General features: G+C 38.6%; 1 protein-coding gene and 1 long non-coding RNA gene across 3 annotated transcripts; one reads left to right on the top strand and one right to left on the bottom strand.

Annotated features, from left to right (window-relative positions):
- Positions 1 to 3385: 3385 nt before the first annotated feature.
- LOC148155462 (uncharacterized) lies at positions 3386 to 5812 on the bottom strand. 2 transcript variants are annotated; one of them, XR_015765327.1, is made up of 6 exons: positions 5547 to 5812; positions 4445 to 4553; positions 4238 to 4355; positions 3994 to 4061; positions 3798 to 3919; positions 3386 to 3699 (listed from the first exon to the last, which is right to left on the bottom strand). It is a non-coding gene; the product is annotated as an uncharacterized LOC148155462 (long non-coding RNA). The 2 variants fall into 2 exon arrangements; XR_015765328.1 differs by having other exon boundaries at positions 4445 to 4532; positions 5547 to 5810.
- A 1433-nt stretch (positions 5813 to 7245) lies between these two features.
- Positions 7246 to 15054, top strand: bicdl2l (bicaudal-D-related protein 2-like). The gene is made up of 7 exons (XM_014977114.2): positions 7246 to 7341; positions 7422 to 7952; positions 8918 to 9037; positions 9116 to 9274; positions 11414 to 11496; positions 11631 to 11751; positions 13971 to 15054. Exons 2-7 carry the CDS (start codon positions 7458 to 7460, stop codon positions 14352 to 14354), a joined length of 1362 nt encoding a protein of 453 aa, XP_014832600.2. The 5' UTR covers positions 7246 to 7341; positions 7422 to 7457; the 3' UTR covers positions 14355 to 15054.
- Positions 15055 to 15404: the final 350 nt, after the last annotated feature.

Genomic DNA, 15404 nt, shown 5'->3' with positions numbered 1-15404 from the left:
GATCGATTTCTCTCAAAGTTTGAATATTATGGAAGATTTTAATACAGAGGTGTTTGTGTATGTTCTATAGAGTGCCTCAGAGTCTGAAGTTTATTTTATTACTGCATCAGTGCACAGTGGCGTGGAGACGATCCTCATCTTCTACTAGGAAAAATAATCTGGGTTTAGGTGAGGTGAGATGGATAAGTCAGTTTTATCAAATTTTTGATTCAATCTTTAGAAAATCTGGATTTGTTTTTTTCAGTCTATTGTGATGTCATCACGCTCTTGGCCGCCATCTTGTTTTACTCGCTGCTATATATCTTCTATTTATTTGGAGTTTGGAGTCAGGTAAACTCTATGATGAAATGCAAGAGTTTAAATTTAAAAAATTAATATGAAATTGTAACGTTACAAAAATAACATCCATATTACCAGAATAAAGCTGTAAAATTTGTAGAATGAACACAAAACAATAATTATTCAAGCATAATTTTAGGATCTTCTTCTGGTAAAATTACATCTTTATCTAATATTCTGACCATATTCCTGAGTAATAATTAAATAATAAAACGTCTGAGATTAAAGCCTCTTTTTGACAATATTGCCTGTCATTTGTAAATTATTTTTTAGAAAATAAAGTGAGAGAAAAATGGATTATAATCTGCAATAGGACATGAAAACAATCAGAAATGGCATTTTTCAGCTGTGTCGCCCATCGCTGTCAGCCTGTCAGGCAAAGGAGGCGACATTTTTGACTTTAAGTTACTGAGGTTGAAAATTTAAATCAGCATCTTCATAAAGCTTAAAGCAGCAGCAGCAAGCATAAAATAATCCAAAGTTTCCTAATAAAATAAACAACTCAGACTTGACAAAATACAGTGAATCAGCACAGGAAGGTGATAAAACATCCCAAATCATTACTCATCATGGAAACTTCACAACCGACCTCAAGTAACATGGGTTCAGTTCCTTCCTCCTTTTACTTTAATTTCCAAATAAATTCAAACTTCCATACTCAAAAATAAGACTTTTGACCACTGAGAACAAGTCCAGTTTGAGCTGTGAAGTGATTATTCTTAATATTATTATTACTGTACCTTCTCTTGTCTTTGAACACATTTTCCTTCCACTCAACTTTCTGATATTCTCCCTGTGGGCTGCCATCATCATTAGCAATAATCTTTTGGGGTTACCCTCCTTGTTGGGGTGTATAATACAGTTAAAAGATAACATTTGTTTCTTTATATATATATATATATATATATATATATATATATATATATATATATATATATATATATATATATATATATATATATATATATATACTTATATATACATATATATACAACTTAAGAATGGGGCCACAATCAGTCACCTCCTCTACATGGATGACATCAAGCTGTACGCCAAGAGCGAGCGAGACATCGACTCACTGATCCACACCACCAGGATCTACAGCACTGACATTGGGATGTCATTCGGACTAGAGAAGTGTGGCCGGATGGTTACAAAGAGAGGGAAGGTCGTCCGCACAGAAGGGGTCTCACTCCCAGAGGGAACGATAGCAGACATAGAGCACAGCTACAAGTACCTGGGAATACCACAAGCAAATGGCAACCTCGATGAGGTCACAAGGAAAGGAGCCACAGCCAAATACCTCCAACGAATAAGGCAAGTCCTGAGAAGCCAGCTCAATGGCAAGAACAAGATCCGTGCAATAAACAGCTATGCCTTACCAGTAATCAGATACCCTGCCGGAATAATTAGCTGGCCAATGGAAGAGATGAAGGCCACGGATGTTAAGACTCGGAAGCTACTAACCATGCATGGAGGGTTCCACCCCAAATCCAGCACCCTGAGACTGTACACGAGCCGTAAGGAAGGAGGCAGAGGACTAGTGAGTGTGAGAGCCACTGTCCAGGATGAAACATCTAAGATCCATAAATACATCAAGGACAAAGCCTCAACGGACGATGTGCTCAACGAATGTCTCAGGCAATGGGGAACAGAGGACGAGGTGCTGGAGGAACCATCATGGGAAGACAAGCCCCTACATGGGATGTACCACCGACAAATAACTGAAGTGGCTGATATCAGGATATCCTACCAATGGCTGGAGAAAGCTGGACTCAAGGACAGCACGGAGGCCCTCATCCTGGCCGCCCAGGAACAGGCACTAAACACCAGAGCAATAGAAGCTCAGATCTACCACACCAGACAAGACCCAAGGTGTAGGTTGTGCAAGGAGGCCTCTGAGACAGTCCAGCACATAACAGCAGGGTGCAAGATGCTGGCAGGGAAAGCGTACATGGAACGACATAACCAAGTGGCGGGCATAGTGTACAGGAACATCTGTGCAGAATATGGACTGGAAGCCCCGAGGTCAAAATGGGGGACACCCCCAAAGGTGGTGGAGAATGACCGAGCTAAGATCCTGTGGGACTTCCAGATCCAGACAGACAAGATGGTAATGTCGAACCAACCGGACATTGTGGTGGTGGATAAAGAACAGAGGAAAGCCGTTGTGGTGGATGTAGCAATACCAAGTGACCACAACATCAGGAAAAAGGAGCATGAGAAACTGGAGAAATACCAGGGCCTCAGAGAGGAACTGGAGAAGGCCTGGAAGGTGAAGACCACAGTGGTGCCTGTGGTCATCGGGGCCCTCGGGGCAGTCACCCCCAAACTGGAGCAGTGGCTCAAACAGATCCCAGGAACAACATCAGACATCTCAGTCCAGAAATGTGCAGTTCTAGGCACAGCCAAGATACTGCGCAGAACCCTCAAGCTCCCAGGCCTCTGGTAGAGGACCCGAGCTCAGAGGATGAAAGAGACCACCCACGGAGGGTGAGAGGGGAATATATATATATATATATATATATATATATATATATATATATATATATATATATATATATTTTTTTTTTTTTTTTTTTTTTTTTATTTGTCTTATACACTGAATTTTGGATTTTCATTAGCTATAAGCTATTATCAAAATGACCAGATATAAACACATACTCTGTATGAGTTTTTAAATAAATTACAAAAATAAATTATATTTTAATGTCTGCAGATGTAGATTTAAACTAGTTTGGCTACACAGTAAAAACTGCTGGGTTAAAAATAACCCAATACGTAACCCAGCGCTGGGTCAAATATGGACCGACCCAACGCTGGGTTGTTTTAACCCAACTGGGTTGGGTTGAGGGTTTGACCCAGCACATTGGGTCATGGCAACTAACCAAACGTTGGGTTAAATTGACTTGTTTAAATTGGTTAAATTGACCCAAAATTGGGTTGAAATTCATAACCCAACACAAGGGTTATTATACCACTATAGTTGGGTTAAAAAAAAAATTATTTTAAATTTCACTATATAAAAAAAGGATTAAAAGGCATATGAATTTAAAGCTTCTTTTATTTCCACATGATACATATATAGAGCCAGCAGATTTCATTTACAAAAGTTACAAAACATAAGTAGTTAAATCACTTCAATTCATTTGGCTACAACTCCAAAGTATCTTTTACTCCACATTAGAAAACATTTAATGAAAAAACGTCTGTTTTAAAGCAAACTACAAGTAAACCTTTCAGCCATTAAACAAGGAGCATTTTTAACGACACTTTAGCATTTTGCCAGTCTCCCTGCATGAGGACATATGGGTTCCATGTTGTCACATTTTGTAGATGCACCACCAGGTTTGTCCCAACCTGATGCAGAGAGAAGACAGAAAAAACAGGCCATTAGTGATGAACTTATATAAACAGCAAACAATTTGAGCATAATTCAGAGATGAATGTTGACTTACAGGCTGGATATCAATGAAACCTTCTGAACTTCCAGGTTGATGGATCTGAAGCTCTTCTCCCAAATGTGTAAGGTGGAACAGGGAGGAGAACTGGCAGCAGCTGCAGGGCTACATCATCTTGTCTGCATGGCAAACATAAGCTTGTGTTAAAATGTTAAATGTTAACAGTTTATAAACATATCTTCAGCTTCAATACCTTAAGGGAGAAAATTCATGTTGTTGAGAAGATGGCCGCTCCTTTCTCTTCTTGGCCATACAAAAGATCTTCGTTGAGAACAAGAGAGAGAAGCACAAAAACAGGCCTTTAGTGAATTTAAAGGTAAAGGGCTACATTCTCAAAAACTAATTTCTGACTGATTCTAGTTTAACACAAAACCTCACTATTGAATGTGATGCACTTAAACAATCTGAGCATTATTCAGAGATGAAGGTTGACTTACAGGCTGGATATCAATGAAAACATCTGAATTTCCAGGTTGATGGATCTGAAACTTCTCCCAAATTAGTAAGGTGGAGCAGGGAGGAGTACTGGCAGCAGCTGCAGGACTACATCACCTTCTGTATCAAACATAAGTTAGTGTTAAAATGTTGCAGTAACTAGAAAGCATGAAAACATTTTAGAGAACATTTCTTCTGAGCTTCAATACCTTGAGGGAGCAGACTCATGTTCTTGGTCATGCAGAATGTCTTCCTTGAGAACGAGGAGTTTGGGTTTCGCTTATTCTCCTGAAGATCCTGGATGTAAAATTACAAAATCTATCAGAAAAGACAAAATCACAAATCAAACTTTAAGAATGACTGAAATCTTATAGCTGCAAATAACTTGTAATTAGCCAGCAATTTCAAATGTTCAGAGTAATTTTATGTTCCTAAAAATAAATATAGCACTTAATAAAATAAAATGACACATATAATTTAATTTAGAAGTAAAACTTAACACAAACTTAGTGCTGAATAACTTTCAGCACCAACTTTAAATAAATGTATTTGTAATTAATAGTAACAATAATAATAAAATGAGCAAACATTAACATTAGATATTGTATTAGTTTTGCTTTTAATTCGTTGCCGAAAACCAGCGGGAGTTTGAAAGCAATGTGCCGGGAGACGGTCGTTCTCTTTCGGCTTAACGAGCCGCTCCGCCCGGTCAACTGACGGAGCGGGCGAGACGAGCCGGCGGCTGGAGGGGAGCGATAAGTCCGAACACGTCCGAGCATGTTTGTAATTAAACTATATGTTAATAAACCGAGCGCATAATTCAGGTTTACACAACTAATTTATCGCCTAATAACTTTGCAAAAGTTATTTTATTTTCAACAAGCATAATATACCCACATTATTAAAGCTCTGCTCGCTCTCCTGCGCCATTACTGCTGGTGTTCGAACACGTAGCCTCAGCCCGCTGAGGATGCGCGCGCATATTGCAAAAATCAGGGGACAAACCGTCAACTACCTTTTCTTTTAAAACTAAATCGATTTTTAAAAATTTGACTATGTTAAGTTACGAACAAATATGATTGAGGTTATATTAAAAACTGAATTTAATTTACTTGACAAATTGTGCCCTTCCCCTTCATCTATTTTTCCCCAACATCCGTGTTGTAGCAACACCGAAGCTCTTTGTCAGAGCAACCTGCCATAATAAACATTTCAAATAACCATAAAAATAAATATCAAACATGTTTGAAATAAATTCAATTTATGTATAAAATTCTATTAACGTTGAAACTTTATCTTCTTTTTACTTACCATGTCTTATTTCAAAGTAGAGGAGAAGTCCGATATGCAACGTTCACAGTCATGTTGAAAATGGAGGCTTGTGAAGAGGGGCGTGGCTTCTTCCAAGTTTCATCTTTAACCCAACCGTTTGGGTAAATCTACCCACCCAACTCCTGGCCCAACAGAAGTGTGCAAGATGTAGACTTCCGATAAATTTCTGACCCAACTCATGAGTTATGAATTTTGACCCGATATTTGGTCAAACTAACCCAACCTATGACCCAACAGCTTCAACCCAGAAATTGGGTTATGAAAATAACCCAGCATTTTTTACTGTGTATCAGAGGACAAAACAATGGCAATCAAAAGATCTGGTGATCAGAGGGAAACGCTTTCGTTTCACACAGAGTTTTTAAAAAGCCACATCTTCGACCCGTGTCCTACTCTACCAAAATTAAAAACAGGCTTATTCGCTCAATTATCTGAATAGTGTGTTTAGTAAAAAGAAAGAAAGGTTTTGTTTTAAGATGAGAATAAAACAGCCGCCATGAAAAGCATCAAGGTTCTCCGTTGGTTGTTGACTCATCTCTGCTGGAGCGTTGTCACTTAAAACCACCGTCCTCTGTGTTTTCCCCAAGAACTTTTCAGACTAAAAATAAACCGATGACTAATCGTGTGTGTAGGTTTAAAAAAAGCACTTGTTTCCTTTGAGTAAATTATTCCAGTCAGCGTCTTTTATCAGCGTTTTTATCACTGAAAAAACACAAAATCTTATCAAGGACTTTTAGTCTAGTTTGTAGCGCAAATATCTTAGTTAACTCAAAATAAGACAAAACTAACTCAGGAATAACTTTTCACCAAGATGTAGGAACTTGTTTTAAGTCAGTAATTTCTTAATATTGATTAAAAAGTACTTGTTTCACTTATTACATGAGGAAAGTGTTAAAGTGAATTTATCTGCCAATGTAACTAGTAAATTTTCATCAATAATAAGGAATTATTTACTTAAAACCAGCTGTTAAATGTTGCTGAAAAGTTACTTGTAAGTTTGCTTTACTTATTTCAAGTGAAGATCTTTTGCACTAGAAACTAGACCAAAACACACCAGGCAACATTTCGAATTTTAGCAGTGATGTTTGATTCCAGCCGCACTCGTTTCCTTTGAGTAAATTATTCCAGTCAGCGTCTTTTTCTATCTGTGTTTTTATCAGCACACTGCAAAAACACAAAATCTTACCAGGTTTTTCTGTCTAGTTTCTAACGCAAATATCTTAGCATACTTGAAATAAGACAAAACTAACTTAGAAGTAACTTTTTAATAAGATATGGGAACTTTTTTAGGTCAAAAACTCCTTAATATTGATGAAAAAGTACTTGTTTTTTGGTAAATTGTTTAACTTATACATGGGGAAAATGTATTGTTATAAGTGAATTTATCCTCCAATGTAACTAGCACTTTTTATCAATATTAAGGAATTATTAACTTAAAATAAGCTCCTATATCTTACTTGTATGTTTACATGAACTGAGATATTTGCCCTAGAAACCGGACCAAACACCACTTGGCAGGATTTTGTGTTTTTGCAGTGATGTTTGGCTCCAGCAGCAGTCAGGTGTCCTGCGTCAGGATTAGATGATTTCATTGTGTTTAAGCATCAGAGGCCCCGCCCTCTCTGCTTCCCTGCTGCTTTGGTATGTCTCTGTGTCACGAGTTTGTGTAGCAATCGAAAAGAGGAAGAAAGCCCAGACAGGCTGCGTGAAGCCACAGCCTCCTGTGACGTCACATCATGTCATGTTAGATCCTGTAACGACGCGCGGCGATCAGGTAGGACTGGTTCAGTCGCATTCTGACCGCCTTTCTCCCTCCTCCTGGCTTTAAAGACTTTGTTTTCCACCTGTTTACAGCTCTTCCTCAGATGGTCTTCCTCTCTCTGAGGCGTCATGGATTACTCCAAACCGTTCTCGGAGCTCAACGAGCAGCTGAAGCCTCGGCTGGCCTCCAGCAACCTGCTTCACTCCTCCCTGTGCAGACTGGAGGAGAGGAAAGCCACATCATACACAACGACCGTCCTCCCGGCAGAACCAGAACCACAGATGGACCCAGAGGATCTAGAAGAAGATCTGATCTGCAGCAGCACCAACGAGGGGCTCTGCTCTGATCTGATGCCTTTCATCAACTCCTGCTTCAACTCTGACCTGAACGTAAAAGATGAGGATGAGGCCAGCGACAGCCGCAGCATCACTCAGTCCGAGGAGACGGACAGTCCAAGTGAGCTGCCGTCGGAGGAGGCGATGGACTCTTTAAAGGCCGGAGCCGGGACTGGACCGGGAGACAGCCCCTTCCAGAGGTTCTACGCCGACAAAACCTTACCGGACCTGATCAGCACCGGCAGGCCGCTCGGCAGGAGCAGGACGCTGACGCACGTCTCCGACACGGTGAGGCATCAAACTCACCACGGGTCCAAACTCATCTTCATTTTCAGCTTTAGTTTATTTTGTTTGTGTGTATTTGAAATATGCAAATTTTCTTTTTATCAATCAATCAAGTTTATTTGTATATGTCAGCAGGAAGGTGGTTCAAATAAAACCACAAAATTACAAAGTTACAAAGAAAACACCATGAAGTCAACAGTTGATCAAACATTGTTTTATGTGAAAAGGGGGCAGATACACTGTAAAAACACAACATCTTACCAAGTATTTCTATGTTAACTGTACAAAGATACTTGCAGTAGAAACTAGACAAAAATACTCAATATTTGATGTTTTTGCAGTGTAGATGCTGGAATAAATTCAGATTGACCTCTGACCTGGACCTCTCCAGTTAAAAGTCATGACATATTTTTTAAGGCTCTGTAGTTGTTTTTTTTTTTTTTTTTTAATCTTTTTACTTTATTCTACTATCTGATGTGTTTTATTGCTTGTTTAATCTTATTTCACCCACAGTTGTAAAATATTAATATTGCAAAGGGATAGCTGCTGCTGGAGGCTACTTGCTGCTACAGCCCTTCAATATTTTTCAGGAGTTACACAAAATATTTAGAAAGTTAAAAAAAAAAAAGAACAGAGGTAAAACTCTGCAGTAAATATGATTTACTTTTGCATACAGGCAAGTTTCTAGAGATAAACCTGTAAAAGAACATTTCTGTTGAAAAACAGTTTTGTCCTTTATAAATATATTTGCATATTGGTGTGTCTTCAGTGAATTATGGTACTAGTTCTTGTTAGTGTTTATGAGCCAGAACAACTGCATTTTTCACCCATAGTTTCACTCAGGCATCTAGATTAGCAATTTCTGTTTACAACGAGTTAAAATGTCATGAAGTTCATCCTCTTAGGCAATAATTACCTGCCTGCCTTGCTAACATGCTTAAATTGAGTGTTGTTGCGTTGCTTGATAGCTCAAAGAAGTCCGCAGGGAAGTGGAGCTGTCCCGCAGGAGGAGCATCAAGCTGAAGGCTCAGGTGGACAAACTGCAGGGAAGCACCGACGGACCCGGCTGGAGTCAGCACCGAGAGAGGGTGAGGCTCGTAGGCAAAGCCGGGACACGGCATACCTCTGCAAAGCTCTTTATAACGTCGGTTTGATCTTTATTGCAGGTCACAGACGAGGTTCTGTCGGTTCTAAGGCTGCTGCAGCCGCTGATCGCGTCAGAATCCGGCCGACCCGAGCCACGAGGCGGGGAGAACCGCCTGGACTCTGCCCTGTCGGAGCTGAAGAATGTGGCTCGACAGCTGGCAATCAGCCATACCAAGCATGTAAGAGCCACACCCTGCCTTGAAGTTGTTCACTCTCGATGTATTTATTCATTCTTAAAGTTTTCCATCATTACAATCAGTTTTTAATCAATGTATAAATATACCAACAATTATTGTCTTTTTGAAAGGGAAACTTCTAAGGATAATTTCACACAATTCCGTTTTTTTTGTGAAATCGGACTTTTTTCTTTTGGCGTGGTAGATCCCACTTCCAAGTATATGCGACGTGTATGTGCTCTCCCCAGTGAACATGCGCAGTAGAGAGTGCGATAACGTCACACGTAGCGAGCGTGTGACGTTTTCGCGCTTGTTTTCACCTACCGCCATTAAAAAGAAGTGCTCGGTGTTTGCGAAAGTAAACGTCTTTGTTAATGGTGTAACATATCTTACGATTTTGAAGTTGATGTCCGTCCATAGCCAGCATATTAACAACTTATTTCTCATTATTGTCCGCCATGGTTGTTGTTTTCCTTGCGCGAACCAGGCGGGGTAGTGACGTTTTGTTGAGTATCAATGATATTCAGATCTCATTAAGGAAAAAACAAACAAACATCGGATTGGGTCACTTCAGGCTGCAGTGTGAATGTAACCTTTATAATCTTAAATGGTTTGCAGCCTGTAACAGATTGTCATCATTCAGCTCTATCCTTTTTTCCTGTTAACTCAGTTCCCCTGTATCTGCTCGGGAAAAGCTTCGCTGTGGGATACTGCTTCTGCTATCATGTTTCACATTTGGGGTTGGTCTCTTTAGGTTACAAAATACTACTAATATTTTCCAATAAATTATTTTGTAGTGTACCTCTCCCCCTGTGCTATTGTGGGCTTGGTGCTCAGGATTAGGTTCATTGTTTATTTTTTGCCACACAAAGGGTTTTACATCAAGGTGAAAATGTTTATTTTTTTTCTAACCTGACAGAAGTTTGTGTTTCCAATTTGACGAAATGTGAAAAGGATGAATACTTTTGGTAGTTTCACCTGCATTCCTTTAGTTTCGGTTGATTTCAGTCGGCATGTCTCTCACAAGAGTGTTTTCTCAGCTCATTCCTGAGAAATGAATGAGCTGAGACAAAAGTGGAGACTAGTTTACACAGAAAACTGCTTTTTTGTATACTTTTTAAAACATCAGTGGTTGAAACAAACAGAATAAAAAAATAGGAGCTCAGAAAGAGATTTTGTGTATAAAAACAAAACAACCATAAGACATCCCTGGCTCTTATTCCTTTAAACAAGTGATTAAGATCCAAGTTATTTAAAGATGGTTTCACTTTTGTAAAGATAAAGGATAACTGATTCGTTTTGGCAGGGCACCAAAATCATCATATCCTCAAAATTTCCCCTGAAGCAGCTTTTGAAAGGCCTGCGTGATCTGGTGAAGCATTGTTCACTGAAAAATGGATCGCTGAGATGAGGACTCCACCCAGGGGGTTAAGCTCAGCTATGTGGTCTTACAAGTTTATGCCTGAAAGTATCTGAGATTCTTGTTGCTCTGCGTCAATTATTAAAGAGGAAGTCATAAACTGGGTTATGATTTACTAGTAATGCAAGGTGTCGACAATCTAAAGTTAATTGCTCTTATCAATCAACTAACAAATAACTGATAAGCGGCCATTTTCTTAAAAACCAGAGTATTCTCTTTTATGGCAAGATTTGATTGTCTGACATATTATTTAGGGGCGTTGTACACAAAAACAAGGAAGAGTACATTTATGTCAAAAATTTCAGAAATGTTTTAGAAAAAACAAGGACATGTCTGAGCTTCAAAAGTCAAACATTGGTGAAATAAAACAGAAATTCTGAGATTAGCTTTTGGAGCTCAGAAATTTCCTTTTGTTCTAGAACATTTTGGATTTTTTTGGTGGAAATGTACTTTTTTTTTTTTTTTTTTTTTGTAGTTACAATGATCCTTATATGTTGTCATATCTTTCCATAACATAAAGGCTATTTGATTCAAATAAAATGTAATCCATGCATGTTATGTGTTTTTTGTTGTTGATGTTGAATGTGTGAACCGCAGGAGGAGTAGATGCAGGGAACTGCAACTAATCCAAATAAGATTTTGTAACTAATCCAAATAAGAAACAACTAATTTAAACTGAACTGTGTTTTTATAATGCCTCTTATGGTTGATTCTCCGTTCAGGATTCAAAATCTGGAGTAAGTGGAGCAGAGGAGAGTGCTGTCCTGCAGCAGGCTCTGAGGGACAGAGACGAGGCCATAGAGAAGTGAGTTCCCACACAAACTGTTGCACTACTTTTTGTCGTTTTTCCCCAAATCAAGACTTCAGGCAGAAAACGGAAGCTGAAAGCCGTAAATCTATTCTAAGGAGTGATTCATTTCTTCTGTTTTTGCTGCACAGGAAGAAGGCGATGGAGGGCGAGGTGCTACGGAGTAAGACGGAGATGATGGCGCTGAACAACCAGCTGCTGGAAGCGGCACAGAAACGTCTGGAGCTGTCGCTGGAGCTGGAGGCCTGGAAGGTAAACCAGAGACGGGTTCAATGTTCGGCAGAAGCAGAGGAAGGGTGTGTTCTTTGGGTAAACACAGAACTAAAGTCAACAGAGAGTAAAACGTGAAACTCACCAAGAAAAGCCTGGAAATGTTGAGCAGAAACAAAAAGTGACATAGAAGATTTTAATAAAGGCCAGGTTAGGAGATAAATGACGCAGGCAGAAACTCCAATTAAAACTAATTTACATTGCAATGAGCATCTGACGCTCATTAGCAGCAGCTGGTATTTGGCCTCAGGGTTTTGTTCACCCTGTTTGCACTGAGCTTCCTGCACCATGTAGTAAAAACACACAACACAGAGCTGGGTCCACAGCTTTAGCAAATTTACACCAAGAGATATGTTATGGACAGCTATTATATGAAATTAGTTATGGATTAAGTTTTAATTCCAAATAATGGTATAAAATAATTAGAACAGGACATTTTAACAAGACACTGAGATGCATTTCCAACTGATGGGATAGTATGGAGCTAAATTGGGGCCATAAAGTTTGTTCAAATAAAAAAAAAATCTGAAACTGATAAAAAACATTCACTCTGTAAAGTAGCTTTACATTTTTTCAGTTAAATTTTTTTTCAAACTTTGAATTTCAAAACTTTTTTCAGTTTAATTTTTTAAATTTAGCTTTTTTTTTTTTTTTTTGAACAAACTTTATGGTCCCGATTTAGCTCCATGAGTAGCTGTTAAACCCCTTTAGATTTTGTCATGTTATAGCTCAAAACTTCTGTGTTTTTGTGGGATAGATCAGCAGAGTAAATTGGACAACAAATCATGTCTTTATGGGAGACAACTATTTAAAAAAGGCTTATTAAATATCAAGGACTAGATAGATTTGCTATATCTACTTTCTGTAAATTCTCACCTTCTCTTTTTGCTCTTTGAGGTGTAAAACATTTACAGCTTTGTCCGTTTTTCTAATATCAGTGAGTCAATCTGCTGCTGGACCAGTTTAACATTCATGCAGACAGTGTTTCATTGAGAAAAATTTCACCAACATGCTCCCAAAACAGTTTGAATAATTCAGATTTAATGGTATAAGTGTGTAAATAATTTTCCCTTCAATTCTTTTTTTTAATTTAACATGAGTAATATGAGAATCTTGTTACTAATAGATACATTTTTATTCATCTTCTGCATGGGAGTTTGAGAAGAGTCAAGAATATGTTTAGTCATTGTTTTTCATGTAGGTGTGTTTGAGTACACCCAGTTTATTCATTCACTAAAGAGCACAACATTATCATTTGTTATTGATTATTGCCTTTACATTCATGCACTGAGAAAATATTTAACATAAAAAAAACATTAAATGAGAAGATAGTCAATTTATATTTCACTTTCAAAAGCAAGGTAGACAAAAGAAAGTGTTATTTTAAACGTTTAATAAAATGTACCCCTCATATAAAAAAAATTACATCTGTATGGGATTATGATATTTATAATTTAACATGGAAAATTTGAAAGCAAAGTGTTTGTCACTTTAATAAACACGCTACTGCGCTTGACTCGACAACCTTAACGTGTAGATGTGATCGTCTCCTGTATGGATGTGATGTGGAATTTGGTGTGTTTCGGTTCAGTCAAAAAAATAAAAAGAGGCGACATAAACACCTTTACTATCTGACAGATAGTAGAGCAGAATTTAAGTTAGCTAATCAACCACCGCTGAGTTAGCTTAGCTAATAGCAGCGGTCGCTAATCTGCCACAGCGAACACTTATTAATAATTGCAAAATATACATCAAGCCTAAAAACCTGAAACTGTAACGGACTGAATGTTTCAGTGTGTTTTTAGTGTTGTATCTAGAAACTTAAAGCGCCGTTGTTGTCAGTTGCTATGGCAATGAGTCTACGCGTAACGTAACCGACACAGAAAGCGAGGAGAAAAATGTGATTCCGAGTCGTTTTTTGCGCTATTTTTTAAATTTTATTTTTTACCTTTGCTGTGGTGTACTGCATTTATTTAATAATACCAATATCTTCAGGTTTTATTTAGTTAACTGAATTGCTACGGATAGAGTGTAAAAAGATGATCTTTTTGCCCTCAGGCATTGTGCGCAAGCGCGAAATTTCCGGCCCATAGAATCAATGTTTCTTATTAAAGTTTTACAGAAGCAAACGACCTCTCTTGATACAAGAGGCACATATATCATTGTCTCTTAACATTGTTTTCTCTCTTGGCTCTCCTCAGGAGGACTTTCAGCGGCTCCTCCAGCAGCAGGTGCTGAGCCAGCAGCTGGCAGAGCAGCAGGCCCAGAATAAATCTTCTCGCAAGGGCCTGTTGCGGAGAAACAAGCAGCCTCCCATCCAGCGGCCGGTCAACTTCCCGTACACGTCACCTGCACCTCCCACCACCAATTCCAACCAGATCTTTGTGAACAAATCTGCCAGTTCTCCTCCTCTAACTCCCAGCATGCCTGCTTCTCCGCTCGCTGCTGCTTCCAGCGGCGGGACGCGAACCTGGCGGGACAAGCTGAAGAAGAGCAGGCCTCGCCTCGGGTATCAGGACGCAGCCGAGCAGGAGAAGGAGTGGGGCAGGGCAGACGATGGCTTCCAGGCGGTTTCGCTTGATTGAAGCCGTCAGGACATTTAATAGACTGGATCTTTCTAAAGACTCATGGATTAAAAACATGCTGCTTCTTCATTTGACTGGTCAGGATGATGGGAGTCCAGTTCGACACCAGAAAGCCGGTCTCACATGAATCTGCTGAGCTTTTAGTTTTGATGTGACTCAGGTTTGAAGAGGAGACATTCTCCAGTCCAGGAATAGAGAAATATTTAGTAAGTAGTTATATTTACTCGATCTTGCTCTAGTTGCATGTCGGGACTCTTGAATTGTTGTGAGCAGAAACCAAGTTAACTATTATGAGAAAAACAAGCACATATTTTTCTCAAGTCCTGTTTGTCAAATAGTAAAGAATATATTGACAACGTGCTACAACCTATTAGAAATGCTAACAACTTCTGATATTTTTCACAGAGTTTTGGATGCACAATTAACCTGAATTAATTTTTTTCCAACTCAAAATTACAAAATCAACAAACCATGTAAACTACAATCTAAAGCATTCAGGATGTTTTTTCAGCCTTCGTTATTTATTGATGTAAGTGGAGGCTGTGTTTGTAAAAAAGGGTTTTGCTATTATGACCATTTTATGGTTTCTGAATAAACAGAACTATTGTTCTTTTATTTTATTGACATGAACTTCAACAAATGAGTATTTTCTTAATGATGTAATTTTGATCAAAATTACAGAAATAAATAATCTTACATACTTTGTGGTTCAAGCAATAAAAAGTGATATTTATTGCTTGTCAAGTCCTATGAAATGACCGATTGTGACCCGTGTTTTAAATAACTCAGAGCCACCTGGTGCTCAAATATAATTTTTATTAGAACATCACATTTCAGTGAAGGAGACTATGAGCAGATTTGATAGATTATTGCTTATTGAAGCAAGTAAGTTGGAAATGAAAGATGAAAATCAGTTTTCATAAAACAGCTTCTTCTGACTTCAGTTAAAAAAAGAAAGAAATTGATGCTGAAAATGATCAAGTCTTCCCTCTGCAACAGCGTACACACTGAAGGGTGTTGTTAGCTTCAAGTATGGTGTGTTCACAGACC

Source organism: Poecilia mexicana, unplaced genomic scaffold (assembly GCF_051168715.1).
Source record: "Poecilia mexicana isolate PSO_F unplaced genomic scaffold, ASM5116871v1 scaffold_14, whole genome shotgun sequence".
In the NCBI taxonomy this organism is placed as follows: Eukaryota; Metazoa; Chordata; class Actinopteri; order Cyprinodontiformes; family Poeciliidae; genus Poecilia; species Poecilia mexicana.
This window is presented reverse-complemented; position numbering and strand designations above follow the sequence as displayed.